Here is a 23,511-nt window from a genome sequence, read left to right on the forward strand (position 1 = left end):
TTTGTTTAATCTGATTTTTTTTTAAAAACCTGACTTTTTTGCTGTTATACTGTAACACCCCAGATCTAGAGATATTTCAAAAGCCTATTTGGATAGTAATACAATTGCATGCATTGCACCCAGAATCCTTGTCGGCAACTTCACAGCTGTATGACATGAATCAATGGGTGTGGTGAAATAACAGGTTTGGACACCTGCGGATGATATACAGATACATTCAAGGGTTCCTGATCTGTTCTTGGATAGTATAAACAAAATGATTAAGTCATTACTAACCTTTACAAGTTACACCTGGGAGTATAGGCCTAAAAAGAAACATTGAACGATTCACAGCCAGAGGTTGCTGTAACATGCTGCAGTGCAATGCAGGCAACACTAGCAACAAAAGGGGTTAAGAGATTTTCTATCTGAAACCTGCTGATTTATTTAATGATGTTCAGAGGACAGCAGGTGTGTGTTCTAATAAATAGCAAGAAACACCCACGGCCTTTTAATCAAGATTCTAGCTTGCAAAGGTCCAGATCCACAAAATGGTGCTAAGCGTTAGCATTAATATGAATGGGAGCAGAGGTGTGCTAAAGCTTGGCACCGTTTTATGGATCTGAGCCAATGTGTTAAAAAGAGTACAAGAATCTCCTTTCTCACACTTTGAAGGTTTATATGTTTAAATATCCTTTATTTTTTGTATTTGAGTTTCATAATAACATACTGTAGTTTTCTAAAAATGTATGCACAGAATGCACCATGATTTAACAATTAGTGGTAATAAACACGTGTTTTTTTTTTAAATTAAAAATGATAGTGTACATTAGTCATTGCAAGAGTTAGCATATGGCATTGTGCCACCATTATGCAATTGTATCTCCATTTTTAGCACAAGTCAAATTATCACTATTTCTATTCCCCCCAACCCCCTTATACTCAGAGGCAAGTTATAGAGAATACTTTCCCTGCAGATCTCAGCTTCTCGCCAATTGATTTTCAAAGCAACAGGTTGTATAACCTTCAGAGGTCTGTGCCCTTGATGGAAAGTCCTCTGCCTCATACCAAAGTAATCTCTCCCCAGGCAGTGATTTAGATTCAGCCTGACTGCTCCCTCAAAATGTTCATGCATAAGAAAGTGAGATGAAAATAGCCATCTACCGCAACTGAGAGCTAGCTGTCTGAGGTTTAGAAAAAGCTTCAGATGTGAAGCCCCTGAGACCGATGAATAATTCATGGAGGGTGTGTGTTTCCCAGAGGAAGAAGGATAGTCATTGGTCTGCAGGAGAGTGACTCTTCCTTCATTGGGGGCACACTGAGAGATGCAGCATATACACACATGCAGAAGAGAGGGAGAGACACGCGGGCTGAGGAACCAAACACTGCTAGGGAATGGGATGCAGAAAGTAATTATTAACCCACAAGGCTTCTCAGAAACGTAAGCAGGGAAAGCCAATGCAAACAGGAACTTCTTTAAAGACCAGCTCTTGCGCTTCCATCTTTCCTGGGAGATAGAGAACTATTTCCATTGCTTAGACTTCGAGGGCTATGTCTGGCAGGTAAGCCTCTATGTCTATTCTCACTGCACAGGGAAGCTTTGGGTTGGGGAAACACAACTTCAACTGTACTGACTTTTGTATTAATCACTTAAGAGCTGGAAGTGCCAGCCACATATTACAAAGCATTACAGCCATGAGGTGGTTAAGATAGTCCAACTTGTTTTAATAAGACACTTGTTCAGCCTTATTAATTGCAGCTGGATAAAGATTTGTTCAGCTTAACCCTTCCCACCGTAACGCTAGTATGCCAACCTAACCCTTATGCCAACCCTAGTATGCCAGCCTCACTGACTAACTAGCACTGAGTCCTAATAATCTTGGGAGAAAATCATTGCTGGCTAAAAAAGGGACAAGAGGAGGTTATGGAGCTGGCTGCTGGGTAAACACTTTGTTAATGTTTCATTGACAAGAACTGATCTTTACCATTGTATCCCTTCTTGGTCATCTGTTGTGTTCATATTATTTCATGCATGGTTTTTGCATCTTACTTAAAATACTTGAAGTGGGATTTACATCTAGCTGCTCTTCCTCGTCCCATGGGCAGGTAGGAATGAATTGCTGCTGTTGTCTGGATCTCTGCTCTTTTCATAGACTAGAGAGCCTTAGGGGTGGTCTGTGACTTGGTGAGAAGTGTAACTGAGAATCTGAACCAAGTATCTGTATTCTAATAAACTGCTTCTATCAAGATAGTGGAACAATTCCCGGATCAATGGTTCATTTGTGCTTGGTGTCTTTGTTAAACCCATTCCCTGCCAGTTGCTTTGTCGGGCCCCCTCTAGCACCAACTGCGTTAACAAATTTGCTGCTGTAGATATTAGATTACAGGGGTGGAAACACCGGTCCTCAAGGGTCACCAAGGTTTTAAGGCGATCTCTGCTTCAGCACAGGTGGCTCGGTCTTTGACTGATCCACTGATTGAACAACCTGTGCTGAAGCAGGGATCTCGCTAATACCTGGCATGTTGGTAGCCATTGAGAACTGGCGTTGGCCACTACTTATTAGACCATTCTGTAACCAGATGCAAATGTGAATTCTCCACTCATTATAATCATTAACAGCCCAGTCAAACCTAAGATATTTTTAATTCCATTGTGCAAGCCAGAAGTAGGCAAAGTGCCCTAAAGTTAATCACACGGATAAATGTTTTCACTTTCCTGTTTTATTACTAATATATATAATTATCTAAGATTTCTGAAATTGCAGTTCTGAGAGATCTGCGTAGAATAGTTTTGTAATTGACACTATAAAGTTGTAATATATCATCTGACAATGTCCAAGTCCACCAAAACTTGAATAAAGTGGGAGACTTGACAGATCTATTGATGTGTAACATGATTTAGCTTTTTTTTTTGTATTTCGGGACTTTTCTTGGCTTACCGGCACATATTTCAAACCAAATCAAGTATTATTGGTCCCAAGTTCCTTGGCTGTAGAGATACCGGCACCCCGTACGGAAACAAGTATCTCTGGAAACGGGTTCCCCGGAGCTAAGAGGAATGCAGGTCAGCTCCAGACCCCCTGCTTCAATCCTGTAATAATTTAAAAAGACTAATTACTTAAATCGTGCAGTGCTACATGTTTTGCTGCTTTAACCTCCGAGCTAGAGATGGAAAAAAACCTGTTACGAAAAAAAGTAGGCAGAAATAGAGATCAGCGAATCTGTCCAAATCCGTTTCCTGGATTTTCTCGCGTTTTGAACCACAATCTGTTTCGCTGTGTAAAATCCGCAAACTGATTTTGGTCGGTTTTAATCCACGCGGATTCATCAAAAACCGCAAATTGGCTTCAGCGCTTGCGGATGCAGCAATCCGTTGGCGAAATTCTTAAGAATCCGCCAACGGACTGCTGAATCTGCGGATTGGATTCTACAAATCCGTCGACTGCTTGCGGAATGTATTGGTAATAACAAATCTGCAAAACGCGAATCGCCCTTTTTTGAGATATATCCGCGGACCAAGGGAACCGGCCGATCCGCTGCGAATCCAAATTCGCCAAAACAAAATTTGCCCATCTCTAGACCGGACCTGATACTAACAACATAGCTAAACTCATATAGGCTACACACACACACACGCACACACACACACACACACACGCACACGATAGAGCCTAGTACAGTAAAGCAATTCAAAACTGCTTGAGACAGAGATGAGCTTCCCTAGATATGGTAGAAAGACAAGGATCTACAGGTAATATGGCGGAAGGTTTCACAACAGAAAGGAACGATGTGTTGCCTCTGTGTAAGTGGTTCTGAATCCTCCACCAATTTTCTGTGTTTCCATCTCTCTACATATACTAACAAAGGAGGGAAAGGGAGTAGGTGGTATGATACCTTTTTTTTATTGGATCAACAAGTAGTTATGTTACAACCTTTCAAACCTCTCTGACCCTTCATCAGATGCTTGTAATATCAACTACTGGTCCAAGAAAAGGTATCATACCACTTGCTCCCTCTCCTTCTGTTACTACATGGGAGATTGGCAAAGAAGGGTGGGTCGCAGTGTTGGTCCTATCTTTCTACATAGGGGCCACTGTGATTTGGGGGTTTACACAGTAAAATGAAATTTGTATGAAAAACTTCAGCCAATTGATTGTACGAGACCACAAACTAGTGATATTCAGTGTGTGAAACTCTTTGCAGTTGTGTTCAACAAGGCTGAACAATGCCATTTGATATCTTTAAAAGTCATTCCTAGATTGAACCGAGCATGACTTATGAACCCAAACAGAAATGAAAGAATCGTAAGACCCAAACCCCAATGAGTGGCTCTGAATTACTCACTGAAACTTTCCTATTTTGGGACTCTATGGCTGGGTGAGCTTCACAGGGCAGTGAAGCATTACTAGCGAGAATTGTGTTCAGAGCATTTTGCTGCTAGCCTTCTGGGCATGCAGTATACAAAAAAGCCCCCCCAAATTCCTTGCAGGTGACACTGAATTGCAAAGCACATTAGAAAGTAAATTGTTGTCTATGTATAATCATAGATTGTATAATCAAGATTATATAAAAACATTGCAAGGTAAAAAACCTAGCATAAAACGTTGAATATAAAAAATACTCGCACACAACACATACGAAGCAGTACTAAGCCATAATACACCTTATAGTGATTGAGATGTAAGGTGCTTATGGCTCAGTACTGCTTAGTAAATGTCAGTCTAAGTATTCTAAAGCACAATGGATCGTTTTCTTTAAAGCTGCAGTTCAAGCAATATCCTGCACGTGTTTTCTTTAAATAAATCCGTTCTGTACTATGAGAAAATACTTGTAGCATTTAAAAAAAAAAAAAAAAAAACATTTTTTAAAGAAATTTGAATGTATTCTAATGTTGCAAGCATTTTTGTTTCTATAGAACCCATTTACAAAGTCACATTCCCTTCCTCTTCTGAGACAGGCTCTGGATCTTGAGCCCTGTCTTCTCTAGCAGTGCACCAATTGTACCTAGTAACTGCCTGGTCACATGATCTTCCACACAGAACTTTGCATTGTGGGTACTGTTTTGCAGCAATAACTGAATTAAATAACCCTGAGCAAAGTGATCTTGCCTGTTCACGAGATTTTGGTGGTCCTCAAAGCTTCCCTTAAACATCATCAGTTGCCTATTAACATATCAGCTGTACCCTAAATTTGTTTTTAATCTGAGGGCTAAAATTGTACCACACTCCACCGTCATTTACTTGTTATACGGATTTAAATATGTGATCTGCGTATGACAAGGGGGTTACATGTGTAAGAGTAATATATAAATTGAGAAGATGTGGTCCAATTATTTATAAATGTAACGCACTTTCCCCCACCCCCTGGGAGATGTGGGGCTACGGTGTGTATGATGCGATGCGATACCTGTGGCTCACAGGAAACCTGAGCCTCCACTGCTGTGAACCAGGGGTGTACCTGAGTTAGTGCTCGGTAGCGCCTCCACCTGTAATGGGATTCTACTATGTGCAATGACCCTGTTACAGGACAATAAAGAATACACACGTGTAAAGCATAACAGTTTACTATACACCTCATAGAATTAAAGATACCCACTCGCAGGGCCATAACCCCTCACCGTGCCTCCCCAACACAGTGTCCACACCCCAGTGGGGTTTACCCCAATGTACTAAGGTGCGCCAGACCGTCCCAGTGTCCACAGGATCAATCGCCCACCCAAGTGTGTGAGACCACGCTGCCCCACTAGCCCGTGTATGGTTTGTGCACTTGATGAGATGAGGTACCTGCTGGGTGTGTCCACACCCAGGCGCGCAGTGATGCTGATGGGATCCAGTGACGGTAACCGCGAAGCCTCTGCCTCTACGTTGGGTGGGTCCAGCAGGGATTGTACCATCATAATAGTCTCTTTAGCACAGATGGATGATCTGGTCCCAGATCACCCTGATCCAGGATGCAGCCGCGTCCTGGCTGTGTCCCTCACTATTATGCTACAGGGGCAGTGTCCCTATCAATGGGCCTGTCCCTGAAGCAACCACAAGCAGAGGGGAGTCAGGGCCTAACGGGGTATCTGGACCAGTGCAGGAACCACAGCCCCCTACACACACACAACCTACCCCTTCCTTGTCCCAGCTCCGACTAGCGTGGTTGCAAACGCGTGAAATGTATCAATCTCTGGTGCAGGGGAAAGCTGCAGCCCTATTGGCTGTGTAGCATCACATGGCTCGCAATCCCAGTGGCTGCTGGGGGTTGTAGTTCCCCTACGGAGCTTCTCCTAGCCCTATAGGCTCTCGCATGACATGTGACCTTGTCCCTGAGACTCATGGGACATGTTGTCCCAGCTGGACGCTTTCTCCTATAGGCCGCCGCTCGCATGTGCAACTCTGCCGAAGACGGCGGCGCCCTGCTAAGGGAGCCGCCGGAAATCTCCGGCGATGCGCTCGCCTGCCCGGATTCTGTGCGGTCGCCGCGAGCGTGCGCATCCTTCCACTGGCCACCCCGCACCCCCCCGGAGGTAAAGGGGACCCAGGGAGGCGAAAAAGGGGTCCAGGGGGACCCATGCTATTTAAATATACAGTATGGCTCATGAGCAGAATTTTGCACTCTGTATTTTACGCAACATGATCTCATACAAGCTATAACCATCATCCTTGATGCTGAATGAGGGTACCTCCTTTGCGATTTTTGTGCATGAGTTGCCATTCTTCATTTTGCAAACCATGAGCCAAAGTCAATCCTCATGGCTTTAGGACAAGGCACTACTAGTGTCATTTACAGCACATGCTAATTTCTACAGTTTTCCTAGTTCTCTCCCCCACCCCCCGCCCGCATCACACTGGTCTTGAACCAGAGAATCTTTCATACAAACATAGCACATTAAGTGAAGATGGTTCAGCTGGAAATGTTAGTCATTCAGAGTTCCAGTTTATTGCCTTGGGACCTGGTTCCTTTAATGTCTTGGCATCCTCTTTCAGGATTGGGCTGTAATTTACTGTACAAACGGGTTTTTCCATAGAGTAACGCAAGAACTGCATACCTTAACAATAAAGATATATTTATTTATAAAAAATGTTTTACCAGGAAGTAATACATTGAGAGTAACCTCTCGTTTTCAAGTATGTCCTGGGCATAGTTATGATGACAAATACATGTTTACAAATACATAATTACATAAGTGAACAGGGTTATACATTATATACAAGACATTGCATGCACAGTTAAAGATAATATATATATATATTTATAGACGTATGAAACAGTTACAGACCAGATTAAAATGTAAGACAGCTTTTAGTTTTGAAAGAACTTAGACTGGTGGCGGCTGTGAGAGTGTCCGGTAGATTGTTCCAGTTTTGGGGTGCACGGTAAGTGGAGGAGCGACCGGATAGTTTGTTGAATTTTGGGACCATGAACAGTTTTTCGGAGTCATGTGGTAGGGGTGAGGAGCTTGTTCAGATAGCTGGGTAGCTTGCCCAGAAAGACTTTGGAGACAAGACAGGAAAGGTGAGCTTTGCGCCTACACTCGAGTGATGACCAATATAGCTCTTTGAGAATTGCGCAGTGATGTGTATTGTAGTTGCATTGGAGAACAAAACGACAAATTGAATTGTAGAGGGTGTCAAGTTTGCTAAGGTGGGTTTGAGATGCCGAGCCATATACTATGTCTCCATAGTCAATAATTGGCATTCGCATCTGCTGTGCGATACGCTTTCTGACAAGCAGACTTGGGGAGGATTTGGTCCTATAAAGTACACCTAGTTTATCATAGGTTTTGGATGTCAGGATATCAATGTGCATCCCAAATGTTAAATGGGAGTCAAACCATATGCCCAAGTATGTGTTTAAGGTCGGAGAGGCTAGGGCTGTGTGCATATAGGATTGTGTCATCTACATACATGTGTATTGAAGCTCCCTTACAAGCTGTAGGAAGATCATTAAAGAAGAATAGGGGCCACAGAACAGAGCCTTGCGGGACACCACAGGTGATATCCAAGGGGTTGGAGTTAGAGCTCGGGATGGACACATGTTGGGATCTACCTGATAGGTAGGACTGAAACCAGTTTAAAGCATGCTTCCCTGTTCCAGAGCTCTGGAATTTGTTTAGCAGGATAACCTGCTCAACAGTATCAAAAGCCTTTGCAAAATCTAGGAATATTGTACCAGTAAATTGTTCCATTCCACACTGGATTTATTGCAAACTCTTAGGAGGGTAGTTACCGTGGAGTGTGTGTGTGTGGGGCGAAAGCCAGATTGGAATTGACTAAGAATTTTGTCTTGATATAGTAATTGCTTAATTGGGAGTGACCACATATTTTTCCATGACTTTGGATAGTATTGGGAGAAGAGAGATTGGTTTGAAAGGAAATGCGGCGCCACTGCATTGGCCTGTGTTACGCTGTGCTCACCACGGACAAGGAGGGACCCCGAAACTGAGGTAAGATGGGTAACAAACTGCACCCACAGCCACGGGGACACGCCTGGAAAGTGGAAAATAGGCGTCTGGAACCGTCTGGGAGTATAAGATAAAGTAAGATATTCGCCAGACGAGAAGGGAGGTTCCAGAAGATAGGTGGTACCGAGAGCCTTGGGTCCAGAGCCGGGAGGTAGGTCGGAATCCGCAAACCGAGGTAAAGGGGTCGGGGAGTCCAGGAGGTCAGGATACAAACCAAGGGTAGAAGATCAGAGCGGATCCACAGCCAGGCCGGTTCGGTACGCAAGGGATCACTAAGGAGACAAAGAGACAGGAACTGAGGCAGACCGTGGTTAACACAGGTCATACAAAGCTATGCTCAGCCAAAGAATGAATGGCTGAGCAAGGTATAAGTAGGAGGAAGTACCAATAGGGGGAGGGGGAGTAACGAGGGAGCGGCCCCAGGGAAGATAGGGATTGGTAGGGAGACTTACCACAGCTGTGCTAGATGTGCAGCTTGTGAGCAGTGCATGCGCATCAGGCGGGAGAGACGCGCGCGGCCTCAGCTGGGGGCGGGAGCTCCCCCTGAGGGAGGACGTAAAAGTCCTCGGCCATGCGCGAGATCAGTAGCCACCGCGGGAAGCGGAGGAGAAGGGAGATCCCACGGCGGCGAGAAGGCAGAGCTGGAGCGGGGGTGAGGAAAGTCGCGGGGGAACCCCTTTAGAGAGAGGTGTTCCCCCGGACCTTACAGCCTGCAGTTTCAGACAGTGTTTTTGTCCCCACTTTTGAAGATTGGGACAACAGGCAGTGTTTCAGCTCCCCGTAGTTTGCAATGCCACGGGTAAGCTTTGGGGAACCCCTTGTTTAAAAAAGGATACATTTAAAAACAAAACCTGGGCACCAAGCATTGCTTCTTTAATCACTTTGTAATTGTTAAAGTGGAGTGACCAATTCCAGTAATGTTTAAGGGGTTGTTGCATCTGGGTAAATTAAGCCTTTCCTACCCTCCCCCCTAAATCTGACACAGATACTTATCTCTAAATCTTTTAGAGCTGAGACTGGGGAGAGGGGGATTTCCTCTGGCTGTTCCCCTTTGGCCTACTATCACTGTGTTTTGCCAGTGTTGGTACAACCAGGGCTCCCTCATGCCTTTTTATCATCTCTCTCATAGGAATAGGGGGAGCCAATGATAAAGAAAATACTTGATTGACAAACATTCCTGCACTCGGAGGCACTAAAGAAATTCGACTTGTAACTAATATTCAAAAGATGAAGACCGGTCTTTGCTTTTAGCGCAGTTAGGTTTGCTTAGGGTGGTAAATTTAGATGGAGCACATTCTTCGCAAAAGGATGTGCTCCAAGTCTGTGTACATGGGATTGCACCTGGAGCTGAGATGCATGAGTTTAACTATCAAACTAAGGCCTCGATTTATAGTGCAGGCGCATGGCGTCGAGGGAGGCGTGGCCGTGACATCACCAGGCTGGTTCACCCTCATTGTGAAGGTAGTGAAGAGGCGGTCACAGCAAAAAGTCAGGTTCAGGAACAGTTGAGGTTAAAAACAGCTTTATTAGTACATGCTGTACATCTCAGAAGGGGGCACTCTGACGCGTTTGAAAAAGTCCCGGAGAGGGACGAAACGCGTCAGAGTGCCCCCTTCTGAGATGTACAGCATGTACTAATAAAGCTGTTTTTAACCTCAACTGTTCCTGAACCTGACTTTTTGCTGTGACCGCCTCTTCACTACCTTCACTTTGTCTACTACATGGCTGGAGCACGCAAGCATATCACCGCGAGATTCGCCCGTCTGGAGGCCTGACGTCATCACTCCTTTCCCACCCACGTGGACACGCCGGAGCGCAGAGTTTGCAGAGACGCACCAGCACTCCTCCATCAGCAGGAAACAGCGTGAGCGCGATCACCCAGCGGGATCCTACACACATCCTTTGAAACCGGTACCACGGAGGGAGGACACCCCGACTGCACGCGCAAGGACAAGATACGACGTCACCGACGGCACCCCAGCGGGTCACCTAGATTGCAACGTGGCAAACTCACTGTTAACCACACGGAGAAACCAGTGACACCAGGCGGGTAAGGGCAGCAGCTGTGGCGCAAAGAGGTCTGCGAGTGGAGTGTCCCTGGATGCTTCATCCTTCGCACCCGGCCAGAGTCTGCACAACGGGCCCCCCGCCCAGGGTGAGTCTTATACTGTTTCTTATTTCATAACTGATGCTCACGGTGATCTGCTATATATATTCTCTAGTGGACTGTTGGTTTACTCCCATTCCAAGGTATATCAGACTTTAGCAGCATCAGGGTACTTGGGTTCATTCCCTTATCCTGGTTCACCCTCATTGGCTGAATCGCTAATGTGACGTAGCAGTGACGCAGCTGTTGCGCGAAAGATCAAAAAAATTGTCTGCTCAAAATCCTGCTGCACAGTCGCGCACTATGGCCCGCCCGGTAGAGCTGCTGCAGTACAGGAGACCAGGCATTTACACCTTTTTTATCTGGATCATACACTGAGCAAACAAAGATTAGTGAAATAAATTGAAAATTTATTCGCATGAAAAGACAAACACACGTTACACAAACTACATAAGAACACACTTACTTGGGACCTGCGGCAAAAAAAACTTAGACTTTCCTAGCTTAATATAACATGAAACAAGAGTCTTTAGTCGACCGGGACTTGGTCCGAGATGTCCTAGAACTCAAATTGGCATGAATTTCCTGACGCCACTGCTGACTTTCCTACGGAGTGCTCACCACAAACAAGGCGTGGCCGAGGTGGGGATGTATAACGCCACGTGGGCGCGTCTAGAGTGTAGATTGGTCGAGGTGGTCGGGTTTGGAGAAGTAAGGATAGTCCAAGATACTTGCTGAGTTCAGGGATTGAGAGGTGCGGCTCGTTGCAGGTACTTTTGCCGTGGTCTGGATTGGAGAGATGCAGATCGTCGGGGTTGAAGATGTACTGATCGTTGTTGGTAGCCGGGGTCAGGAGTATAGAAGAGCGGTGTCCAGAGAGATAGCCAAGGTCAAGAACGGAGAGCTAGGAACCAAGGAGCAAGACAACTGTGGCGGCAAGGGTAGCAGTGAACACTTTGCAACATACAAAGGTTTATGCTCAGCCGATGTGCCAGAGGGCAGGCTGAGCATATAAGAAAAACAAGCGCCAATGAGTAAGCAGCAGAGTGGAGGTGTGTCAGCAGCGCCGGCTGTGATTGGGAGATCCGGTGCAGGAGACAGGTTTGAGAAGGATCCTTGATGACTGATGTGGTACTTGCGCACGCTGAGCGCACGGCGCTTGCCGATGACGTGGCCGCAACCTTGAGGCGGGACCAGAAGACTCAGTATTTACCTCCTGCGCGGGATGCGCCTGCGCCCGTAGTACAGCGGCTGGTAGTGGCTGGCGCACATGATGTGCTGCAGGAAGCGTAACGCCCGGTCGCGGGTTGGGGTAATCGGGGAGCGGGCCAAGGGCGGCGCGGTTCACTGATCCTTACACGGAGGTGCTGAAATAAGTTCACCGGGAGCTAGCTGGAAACGTCCTGGAACTCTTTTCGGCTTGCAATCCCAGCCGCGACTGCTACGTTCCTTTTTGAGAACTGTTGTCCCAAACAGCTGGACTTAAACAGCATTTCACCTCGGATTTCTGAAGCCCGTGTCTTTGCTATTTCTTTCGGAGCATCTTTTGGTTGTTTCAAATTTGCGCTGCTGTTCTGGCGCTTAGAATCTGACGACCGGATTGGCTGAGGGAGTCTTTTATAGTATTTCTGAGTTCATTCATGAAATACTTCAGCCAATCCCTGAGTGGGAACTTTCTTACCAGCCAATCAGAGCGATGTCAGTCTTCTGAAGCCGGGCAAGCGGTTCTTCTGAATCAGCCAAGGGCATGTGCAAGATTGCCACCTTAGCCACTTGGTATGCAGAAGCCTCCCACTGGCTTAGGCTCCTCACAGTCTGCTGGGGCAAATGGTAGTCCCGAGGACTTCCATTCATCCCGGGATGTGGGCACTCAAGCCTAAACCTCCTGCCCAAATGTTCTTCACACCTGGTAACCTCCTGGTGGTTTTTTGGTGCCAGCGAGTATACCAAATCTGGTAGCCCAGTGACTCACCCAGAACATCGGTCCGGAAAGACCCAGCTCATTATACTGTGCACAAGCATATATGTTTTAAAACACACTTTTTAATAAAAATATACACTTAGGATATTTTTCAAAGTCTTTCTGGTATGGGGAATAGAATAAAAAGCTGCACTTTATTTCTTACTAGTCATATTCCTCACACACTATAAACTGGACTTGGACTTTAAAAACTCCTCACAACATTATGTGCCGGTTGGAGCACCTCAGAACCCCTATATAGGATCTGGGTGACCTGGGTATCCCTCTTAACCTAGGGACCTCTTGACAAGTTCAGGGACACTTCACACCCCTATGCCCCATTTACCTTTCTGGTCTGTGCTGAAGCAGGGAATCATAGCGGTGAGTCTCGCAAGCGTTTTTCAAGGGGAGATTTTGCCAGAGCAATGTGCCTTTTATTTATCTTGGAATCCGACCTGATTCCCGGCTACATTTTTGGGGTATCTAGCAACTCTGGACCCCGAATAGCTAGACACATTCTGACAACACTTTCTCCATAAACATCCCCCCTCCCCTTTAAAACTCATAGCCCAGCATTCTCTGCTTGCTGGCACTCCTGGAAAGGTAAAAACACATTCTTTATTGTCGCATGGTTTTACAACAAGCGTGTACAATCACGGAGCTCGAGCTGACACTCCCGAACCCTAATACATGGGTCAGAGGTAACCAACCTTTATTGTGAGCCTGGTTACCCACTCACCGTCACACTTACAAGTTTGAAGCATTGACGAATAGAGTTCGTACAACACTCTAGAACAGGAGTGGCCAACTCCAGCCCTCAAGGGCCACCAACAGGTCAGGTTTTAAGGATATCCCTGCTTCAGCACAGGTCGCTCAGTCAGAATGACTGACTGAAGCAGGGATGTACTTCAGGGATATCCCTAATACCTGGCCTGTTGGGGGCCCTTGAGGGCTGGAGTTGGCCACTCCTGCTCAAGAAGTATAAGGACTGGTACTAATATATTTAAATATATGCCTATGGACATAGAGTAAACTGACTTGAGGGATGGTCTAATGTGTAAAATGCTTTATTGTGTTGGTATCGGTAAACTCCTAAAGCAAGAACCACCTATTTACATATCAGCCTTTGTCTCCAAATTCTCCCCTATGCGGCCCCTCCATTCTGCCGATGACCCTCACGTCTGCTGACCTCCTCTTCACTCCTCCTGCTTGCAAGACTTCTCCCGTACTGCACACTCTCGCTAAAATTTCCTACCACTCACCCTTACTCTCCCTCACCTTCCTCCTAACCCAAAGCCCTCCGCTTCCTCCCCCTTGCCACATGCAACCTACACAACCCTTAATTCCCTCCTGCTCCTCCCCTCCCCACCCCCTAAGCAGTCCTGTCCCTGCCCCCTTTCTCGCAGAGGGTCAGGACACACAAGGCTGGCGCGGTACCCCAGTTGAGAAACTCTCACCAAGACCAGTGGTTTTCAAACCTCTCCTCAGGGACCACCTGTTCACAGCAGATTTTAGGGATTACACATGCGTTTGCACACAGGTGACTGTACCTAATTTGCATAGGAATAGAATGTTGGGGGCCTTGGCTCAGAGCCCCGAAGACAGGTTTGAAAACCACTGCCCTTTCATGAGCTGGGCCCTCCGTACCTATCGGTCTGGATTTATTTGTTCTTCTTCTGCTTGTGTGATTACTGTTCCCTCCCCCCCCCCCATTGTGCTGGCTGTACAAATAAGTATTTATTTTTTTCTCAGACCGTTATTTAATATGAAAGTGATATCCTAATTACAGTGTCTCCGATTCAATATGTTATGAAAACGCTTCTCAGTGCTGCAGAAAAGGTCAACTATATTGATAGGAATGCAAGTTAATACTTCTCCAACACAGGGAAGCAGCTTCACTGCATATTAACTGGGGACACCGTTTCTTACCTCTCTGCTGCAATGTACCGCATCTATTGTATGGGTTGAGAACTGCTTGGTAATGCGTCCGTCCCTTTAGTTATTTGCAGCATAATATAGTGTGTCTTTTTATATACAACTGGTCACTGAATTTTCCATGTTCGGACAGGAAAATGTATCGCCTTGTTGTGTAATACTTGGGTTAATGCCTAAATAAGCAAACATTGCAATAGCATCACATTTTAATAGAGCTAGAAAACATTAAGGTATTATTTCTGAAAACAACTGTTTGATATGTTATCAAGGGAAAACTAAAGTCAATTTTTATAAAAGAAATTTAAATTAACTAATTGGTTGAATTTGACTTTAAATATAATCTTTTTGTGTTTTCAGTGGCTGTATTTTGATATAAACAAAACCCAACATCTGGTATATGTGTTTTTTTTATTTGATCTCGACTTTTTGTTTTGCTGGACGCTACCGGTTGAGCTGTATTTTAAGCTAGCTAACAAGGCGGTTTTCTTTCTTTGCTGCAGTGACCTGTAAGCTCCTGTCTGCTAATCTCATCTCCATCTCCAAGTGAGCACACATTCAGAAGATCAGAAACAGGACGGAGGACATCTGCTGCTGCTGCTCGTTCCCACCTTACCAAAGACCACCGAGACCCTGGTCCCGTTCCACTCAAATCTTCTCGTTCTAGACCAAGCTTATTTTTTTTTAAGATACTGCTGACCAATGGCGGTCAAACTACACTTGCTTTTCCTGCTGCTTTGTGGAAGTACAATCTCGGAAAGGCAGCTCTCTTTCAACAGTGCCCCAGCACCTTTGGATTTTGGTTTTGTGCCCGTTAGCAGCTATGATACCAACGCATACCATGAGCCTGGGCCCATAGGCATACTGTTTCAAATTGTGCATGGATTCCTGTATATAGTGCAGCCAAATACATTCCCGCAAGGTAAGTGCTTATTTTTGCATTACAGTACTTACTGTATCTGACGCTTCTTGCCCAGAGGTGTCCACAGCACATTCCGTGTGTGTGTGTGCGTGGCTGGCGTCGGGAGTTGGTTGAAGACGTACTGTACAGTAGCAGCAGATTCTGTTCTGTTTGAGAATAACATGGTGCATGGTAGACTGGTGTATGGTGTCAGGTACCTAGCAATGGTCAATGGGCTAAAAAGTATTTGCTTTGTGTTTAATCAGGAGCGCACGATCCTTTGAAACAAGGTCAAGCGGTCTTTACGTGGCGCGTTCTTTATGTAATATGGTTTTTAATGTGTATTTATTATGTTGGTGTTTCAAAAGATGAAGGTAGAGACCACATATAAAACGGTGCATTTTCTTTATTTAAAAAAATAAACAAAAAAACTTTAGGTTTGCAAATGAAAGGGGAGAATGTCGATCGATGTTAACACTGAGCATCTCCACACATCAGGCACTTTTGGTGGTTACATATTCAGTTAGATAAAATCCCGTTGTCATTTCATAAAAATATGTTATGTACATGAGGTTAAAATGCAAAAAAATGTAACGAACATTATAAGGAAAGAATGTGTTGGAACCAAGTACAAAAAGCGTATGTTTTGAGAGAATTTTTTTTTTCATGACAAAATAAACTTTGGAGTTGCATAACTTAAAAATAACGACTTGTAATGCTATTTATAGTTACAGTAAGAATTAATTGCAGCTTGTTTACGGTAACCAATAACCCGGTCCCAAAACTATCAACGTAGTAGTCTTGGTTTTAACCTCCTGTTGGCACAGCATAGACAATATATGAAAGTTAATGGTTGAGGGCCCATTTGCTGCCTTCGATCTGCAGTGGTATACTTTGCAGAAACATATGGTGTAAAACGGGGGAAGGTTAATGCCTATATGGAAAATAATAATGGAAAGATGCAAAGTGGGAGCGTTGTTCTCAGCTTTTCTGGCAAAGCGATAATTCTCGTGTGTGTGTGTGTGTTTCTCTGTGCCAAAACAGTGTATGCAATTGATCTACAATTTTTTTCTTCAGTTCCCATTCCCATTTTCAATTGTTATTTTTTCATTCGGATGTTCATTTTTGTTTGTACTTTGGATTTTACCCTGACGAAGCTCCGTAGTTGGAGGGAAACGTGCGGCGGGCACGTTAATTACGTCATCAGACACCGCTATGGGTCTGTTTTAGTCTAATACGGCAAGCTACCTTCATAAGTTGAGATATTTAGAGGGTTATCTAGTCAGGTCCGTTCAGCTTGTTAATAATATCATTCCATTTCTCTGTACCATTGCAATTGGCAGCCTGCTTGTCTCTGGCTGTCTTGTTGTTAATCACTAGTATACTTGGCATATTAAGCTATCAAGCTACCACTAATATCACATAATTGTATATATCATGTGGCCACTGCCAATTGTTACTGTTACAGTATTAGGTACATGATATATTTCACTAGCAAGTGACTTCATCATTCTATACTGAGCTATGATTGCTACTAGCTTAGCATTGCTCTGCTTATACTGTACCACCTATGCTGCTGACCTCACTAATAATATATAATTATATATGAGGATTCACCTGTCTTCATTATTTTGGTGGCTACGCCGTCATGACACTCTATATACTTTTTAATCACTGTTCATATAATAATACAGTGATCTGTTTTATGTTATCCCTTCTTTAATAAAAACGTTATATTTTACTGTGGAGGTGTGCAACAAAGTGGAATCTTGAGGGCACCTTCTGTTCTTTCTAAACTTATTTATTTTTGCTTTAAATTCCGATGCAGGGCGCCCCCCCCCCCCCGCGCGCTCTATATTCTATGTTTAAGTGCTGAAGGGGGTCATGACTCAACACTCTCTCTAGTTAGGAAGCGCTGTCTAGACTAGTTGTATTGGAATAAATAACAATTTAGAATTTTCTATATCAATCAGTATTCTTTAGTCAGGTAAGGAATATATTTATTTATATTTTTAGGACTTTGCTTCTGCAAAACGTATGCATGTTGTATACACGCACTTTGTCCCTTACCATCTAACTTGGTGATTGATACACCGGGAGATAAAATGACTTGGCGAAGGTCACAATGAGAATTGACCTGGGATTTGAACTAGTTCACCTGCTTCCGTGCCAGTGACATTGCTCCATTGTTGATTGCTCATAGTGGTTGACTGTATCAGGGAGAGAGAATTTGCCTTAAAGTACAAGTAAAAAAAAAAAGAAGCTACTTCCGAAGTAGAAATGTGCGAACTTGTCTAAACTCGCTTTGCACAAACTTTCTAAAAAGTTTTGAAAATTAACCAAATTGTTTGATTAGAACTTTTTAGCTTACAAAGTTTGGTTGCCAATGACGCGTCCAAACGAAATGTGAACTGTTTCTACGTCACCAGATAAGAGACTCGGTGAGGCGGAGGTTGTCCTATTTTTAGTACCCATTGACTTCTATAACTCCCATAACACTTGTAACAGTGTTTTCCCCCTCCCCCCCCCCCCCCAAATCGCAGATAGGGGCCATTACTGGGTATATGTGGTGCATACCTGCTGGTAACAAGAGGGCTGAGACGTCCGCGATGACTTTGGAACACAGGATCAGGCTTCTGGGGTCCTAATACTTAGCAGTGCTGCGGTTCAATCTGCCGTAGGCTCCAGGGATATGGAGATGATCTCCCACGGTAGAACGTGTACCTCTCCCCCCAGTTAGATCACACACCAGGCCGGAGGTATATTGGAACAGGAACTGTTTATTACTACAGTCTTTGCAGTAACACAGCTACTCAGCAGTCTTCTGCCGGATACAGTCTCTTTAGATCTGCTCTCACTGGAGATGGTCCCTGGACCGTCACTACAGGCCAAGGGCACTCGCAGCCATCCTCACTCTTCCCCATCTCCATAGCAGAGGTATGGTCACACTCTCTCCTTCACGCAAAAAAAAGGGGGGGGGAGGGGGAGGGATCCTCCGGCGCGTCGTTCCACTCGTGATTCCAGGACACATGCAACGTAAAGAAGAAATGGGGGACCAAAATCAGGGGTAATTCAATACATGGGAGTACCTTATAGCTTTAAAAAGGAGGAACACACTTACATCTAATAACTGGTCATCTGGTTCAGATGGGGGGGGGAAGAGGGGGGGACCCCTTGATGATTCCTCAAAATAGGGAAGAGAAGGGAAATATAGTGTAACACTGTTTATTAACAATAAAATAGAGATTAAAAACTCACAAGCGGCCAATTATTATTGGCATAGAGAGGAGATATATCCAGACTCCACAGAGCGTTCTTCCAAAGATTGGGTGGCCTCCGTTCCAGCTGGTAAGGTGTTAGGATGGTGTGCAGGGTCCAGTAAACAGCAGGGAGGATCTCCAGGAACTCGTGCACGAACCGGGTCTCCTTCCGTTTGTTTCCCTCCTCACACAGTCCTTCTACAGCTCCCGCCTGTCGCGCATGCGCTCCGGACGAAATGCTGGCCAAGCTGGAATAGTACTTTCTCTCCTCTGTATGGTGGCCTGTGATGCCCAAAAAACCGTCAGGATCCTCCCTGCTGTTTACTGGACCCTGCGCACCATCCTAAGACCTTACCAGCTGGAACGGAGGCCACGAGAGACCACCCATTCTTTGGAAGAACGCTCTGTGGAGTCTGGATATATCTCCTCTCTATGCCAATAGTTATTGGCCGCTTGTGAGTTTTTAATCTCTATTTTATTTAGAGGCATACCCCGCTTTAAGGACACTCACATTAAGTACACTCGAGAGTAAGTACATGTCGCCCAATAGGCAAACGGCAGTTCACGCATGCGCCTGTCAGCACGCCCTGAACAGCAATACCGGCTCCCTACCTGTACTGAAGCTGTGCGCAAGCGGGGAGACTATAGAGCCTGTTACAAATGTGTTATTTACATCAGTTATGCACGTATATGACGATTGCAGTACAGTACATGCATCAATAAGTGGAAAAAAGGTAGTGCTTCACTTTAAGTACATTTCCGCTTTACATACATGCTCCGGTCCCATTGCATACGTTAATGCGGGGTATTGTTAATAAACAGTGTTACACTATATCGGCCAGGAAGCAGGAGCGATTTCACCGAGCCCCAGTACCAGCTGCTGAACCTGGCTGCATGAAGGGAAATCCCCTTGGGAGTGAAAAGACTGACGTCCTGCCCCAGAATCAACTGAGCTGCAGCAGCAGAGGGAAGCAAGCACCTGAATCTACAGCTAACAGCTGCCGAGTGGTAAACAGTGTGATACACACTACATGCCTTTTACCAACTTTTTTCATGTACGCAGATATATTACCCCCTTTTTAATTCTATAATATATTGTTGAATTTGCTTCACCATTTGGCGTTGTGCGCTGTTTTCTTTTGTTTCCATTCTCTTAGTGTGTGTGGGGTGCTGAGCCACCCCTGCGTTTACAGCTGCAGACGCCATTATCCCCAACACGGTTATGTGGCACTTATTATTTAATGTATAATTATCTCACTGTGGGAGTTGTGGTTTAATTTTTTATAAATTTTTTATCACTAAATTGATGGTATAGTCACTGCACTGTATATATTTATACATTTAAACTTTATAGGTAGTTAGGTAGTAGCGCACAGTTTTGTTTTTTGCAACTACTGGCAAGCCTGTGAATACCAGGGTTTACTGCCAGGCCATTGGGTAGAATAGTAGCCAGGGGGTACCCCGCTACACACTTCTCGATACAACACATAGAAAGAACCTCTGAACACGCCTGAGATTTCCCCTCTCATCCCCTCCAGCAAAACCCATGTTTGCCTGTGGAGATTTTTACCTGGCTAACTTTGTAAAATTTTACATTTTTCGAACTGCAAATTTCACCAGGTTTGTCAATTTTAGCTGAAACGTTTGTACCTCGCTGTTCCCAAGTATAATCTTGCACGATAATCTTGTAAATTACAATCATCTAAAGATAGCAATTGAGAGTAAAAGTTAAGTTGATGTTTCTTTTAAGGAGACACTTCCGTTCAGTAATTTCCCCCCATAACAGTTTTATTATAACTGCTTAGTTATTCTGCACAGAATTGTTGCATTGGGGAAAAAGTAAGTGCCCATACGTGTGTAATGTATTACATGTTCATGACCGCGCATGAGTATTACATTATAAGGCTGCGTTTATAGAAGCCGCATGCGACGTTACGGGCGTGAAACCTGAACTAGATCGGAGGCGTGTGGTCATGGCGTTACGTGAGCGGTTCGCCCTTATTTGCTGAACCGCGCACGTGGCCCGGCCATCGCGTGACTAAAACGGGCGTGCCGTCGCTGGCACTATAAACGCGGCCTAAAATCCAGTACCATTTTCTTGCATATAAAGATGTAGCAAACTTTATTTTACCTTCCGATAATGCAGAATATCCGTTTCTATGGGATTCAATGTGTGTGTGATCACACAATCTCACACCATAACGTGTCAGCATAATCTATCGCCCTTGCTACATGTAGTTTTATATAAAAAAAAATGACTATTTTTAGCTTTCCTGTGATGTGTTCCTTCCTTTAATGTTTAATGTGTTCCAACTTATTTTTTAACAGACTACAATTTAATGTTTTATACTTATTGCGGCAGTTGAGTATAAGAACTATGTGATGTTATGACTAGAGAAAATATAGTGTATGCAGAGTTTAGTACGTGACTAAAATTTGATTTAAGATAACATTATTGTGTACATGCTGACAATGAAATACAGCATTGTACATTGCCTTTCTCCATTACCAATACAAAGAATTCAATTTGTCAGCTTGAGCTTGGTCTCTTTCATAGAAATATGAGTGTCTTGGGAAGCAGCTCAAGCTGGTGGAATTAATTTGGTAGATAATTAAAAGTTGGTTTGTTTAAGGGTCCTTTGACAATTCTGCTAAAAGTAGGTCATTTAGCAGAAACTTCTTTTGAGGCCAAGAGGAACTTTGGGATCATAGATAAAATAATTAACCCCTTCACTGCGCGGAAGCTCTGCATGTGCTTGATCCATCAGAAAAATAAATTGAGCCTGATTAAACACTTTAATGGGTTTATATTAGCTTTAATGGGTTTATACTAGCTCAAGTGTGGGTTCAAGCTACGAATATGTCTTCATAAGTTGTGATATATTGTATGCTGCAATGCCAGTGAAGTTAATAATGATTATAATGCTAATATTTTAGGGGTTTTGCACAGCCAGTGGATGATTTTATATATATGTATGTGTGTGTGTGTGTGTGTGTGTGTGTGTGCGCACATACACATACACACACCTTCCCTTACAAATCTACAATCTAATTGTTGTTTTATGGCTAATTAACAGGGTGATAAACTGTTACAGAAAGCTGACATTGGTCCTCCAAAATGACTTCTTTCCATATCAGTAGAGATGGCGAATAATTTTGGCGGCTTTAGATCCAATATAAAGGGTGAGATGCCTTTTGCGTATTTATTATTACCAATACACTCTGCGGATTCCGCAACCCGTTGACGGATTTGTAGAATTCAATGGATTCCGCAATCCGTTGGCAGATTCTTAAGAATTCGCCAACGGCTGTCGGAATCTGCTGATTTGGATTCTACAAATCCTGTCCCCGGTTTGTATCCAATGGCGGTTTTTGATCCGCACGGATTAAAACTGACCAAATTCCGTTTGCAAATTTTACACAGCAAAACAGATTTTTTTTGGGGGGGGGGGGGGGGGAGAAATGCGAGAAAATCCGGGAAACTTATTTGGGCGGATTCACACAGGTATAAAAATACGAATTATGCATCAAAATATAAACTTGCATAACACTGTAATCTTCACCCCCTCCCCTTACGATCAACATTTCAAAAAGTATCTAACCAGAAATAAAAAAAAATGGCTGCCTACAAGAGTAAGGAAGGAGGGCACTTCTATTGTACGTGTTGGGTTCAGATAAGGTGACGTGTAATTTGTTTCATTTTGTTTAGAAGACCGATTTGCTGTCCTAATGGCTGTATAACATCTTTCACGTTTTAAAGTACAAGATGAATGATCTACAGTGACAATATGTTAAAATACCACGCAGCAGGTCACATCGGTTCATCCCTTTTTATATCCTTCATTCCTTGAAAGCAGGACCATTTTCTCATCATAACATGTACATTTTTGGGTCCATGTAAAAATGGCTGGCAATTCATTTTACTGGCCTGTATTCTGCTGTGGTTGAACAATGTAACTTTGGATCATGTGGAGATTTGAGTCATGCGATTTAATGAGCTAATCCTTTAATCCTTTTCCCTACCATACTGTATGTCTGTCACTTTATATACTTAGCAGTGATGCATCTTCTTGATGTTTATACTACAATCCATTCAATTACAGTGATGAATGTTCTTGGCTACAAAAATGCATGTGGTTTTTGAAAACACTAGTTTTATATTTCATTTTCTTTCTTGCTTTGATAAAAAAACAATTCAATTGACTGGATTAAACATTCAAACATCAGAGCTTTAGGAGCAAATGTACTACTTTCTACATGACAATCAGGTTTCTTTTTCTTGACTAATGTGTCAAGTAATGTTAAAGTAGTAACTCGTTTTCAGTACTACTGCTACTTTTATTTTAATTCTCCTTTTTTTAGTGATCGTGCTATTATTAAAGCCGCAATATTACATTCTCCTACTTTTTTTTTTTTTTTTTGTGTTTGTCACATGTGTTACATATAAAAATAATGTAGAATGATGCATTCTTACCTGAGCTGGCAATCGTTTGGTGCTCCTGTTATGTGTAAAAAATCCTGATTTGTGTGCCCAACATATTGGCCTCTTCAGTCAGTATAAGGCTGAGTCCATGGTGACTGCAGCTGTGCGGTGGCGCGCTGAGGGAAGGCCTTAGTTTGCGCGCCGTCCGGGGGCGGGGTCAGTGACGTCACGGAGCTGGTTCGCCCTCATTGGGTGAACCGCTCACGTGACCGGCCCTGCGCTCCCGTGAGCGCGAAAAACTAAAAATTTGGTAAGACCTACGCCTCCGCACGCTTGCGGAAGCGTGTGCGAGCCCCTGCTAAAGCCGCTCTCATTGCGGCTGCAGGGGCTCACTGCCGAGCGTAAGCGCGCCTCGCGCTGACCATGACCGAGGCCTAACTCACCAGCTACAATGTATTCTTAATGTTACCTTGGTAATATATCTATTGTTACCGTTTACA

General features: G+C 44.1%; 1 protein-coding gene across 14 annotated transcripts in view; it reads left to right on the plus strand.

Moving 5' to 3' along the window:
- Positions 1 to 1,210: 1,210 nt before the first annotated feature.
- The window catches only part of PROM1 (prominin 1), a 158,494-nt gene continuing 136,193 nt past the window's right edge, over positions 1,211 to 23,511 (plus strand). For 3 of the 14 annotated variants that reach the window (XR_012787789.1, XM_075569043.1, XM_075569054.1), the window contains exons 1-2: positions 1,218 to 1,541; positions 14,931 to 15,349. Coding sequence is in view for 5 of the 14 variants with exons in the window: in XM_075569043.1 (XP_075425158.1) it covers positions 15,130 to 15,349 (220 nt within the window). In the remaining 9 variants the exon portion in view is untranslated. Of the gene's footprint in view, positions 1,542 to 14,930; positions 15,350 to 23,511 lie in introns of all 14 variants that reach the window. The other 11 variants (XR_012787785.1, XR_012787788.1, XR_012787796.1 and 8 more) reach the window with 6 other exon arrangements.

This window comes from Ascaphus truei, chromosome 1 (genome assembly GCF_040206685.1).
Source record: "Ascaphus truei isolate aAscTru1 chromosome 1, aAscTru1.hap1, whole genome shotgun sequence".
Classification (NCBI taxonomy): domain Eukaryota; kingdom Metazoa; phylum Chordata; class Amphibia; order Anura; family Ascaphidae; genus Ascaphus; species Ascaphus truei.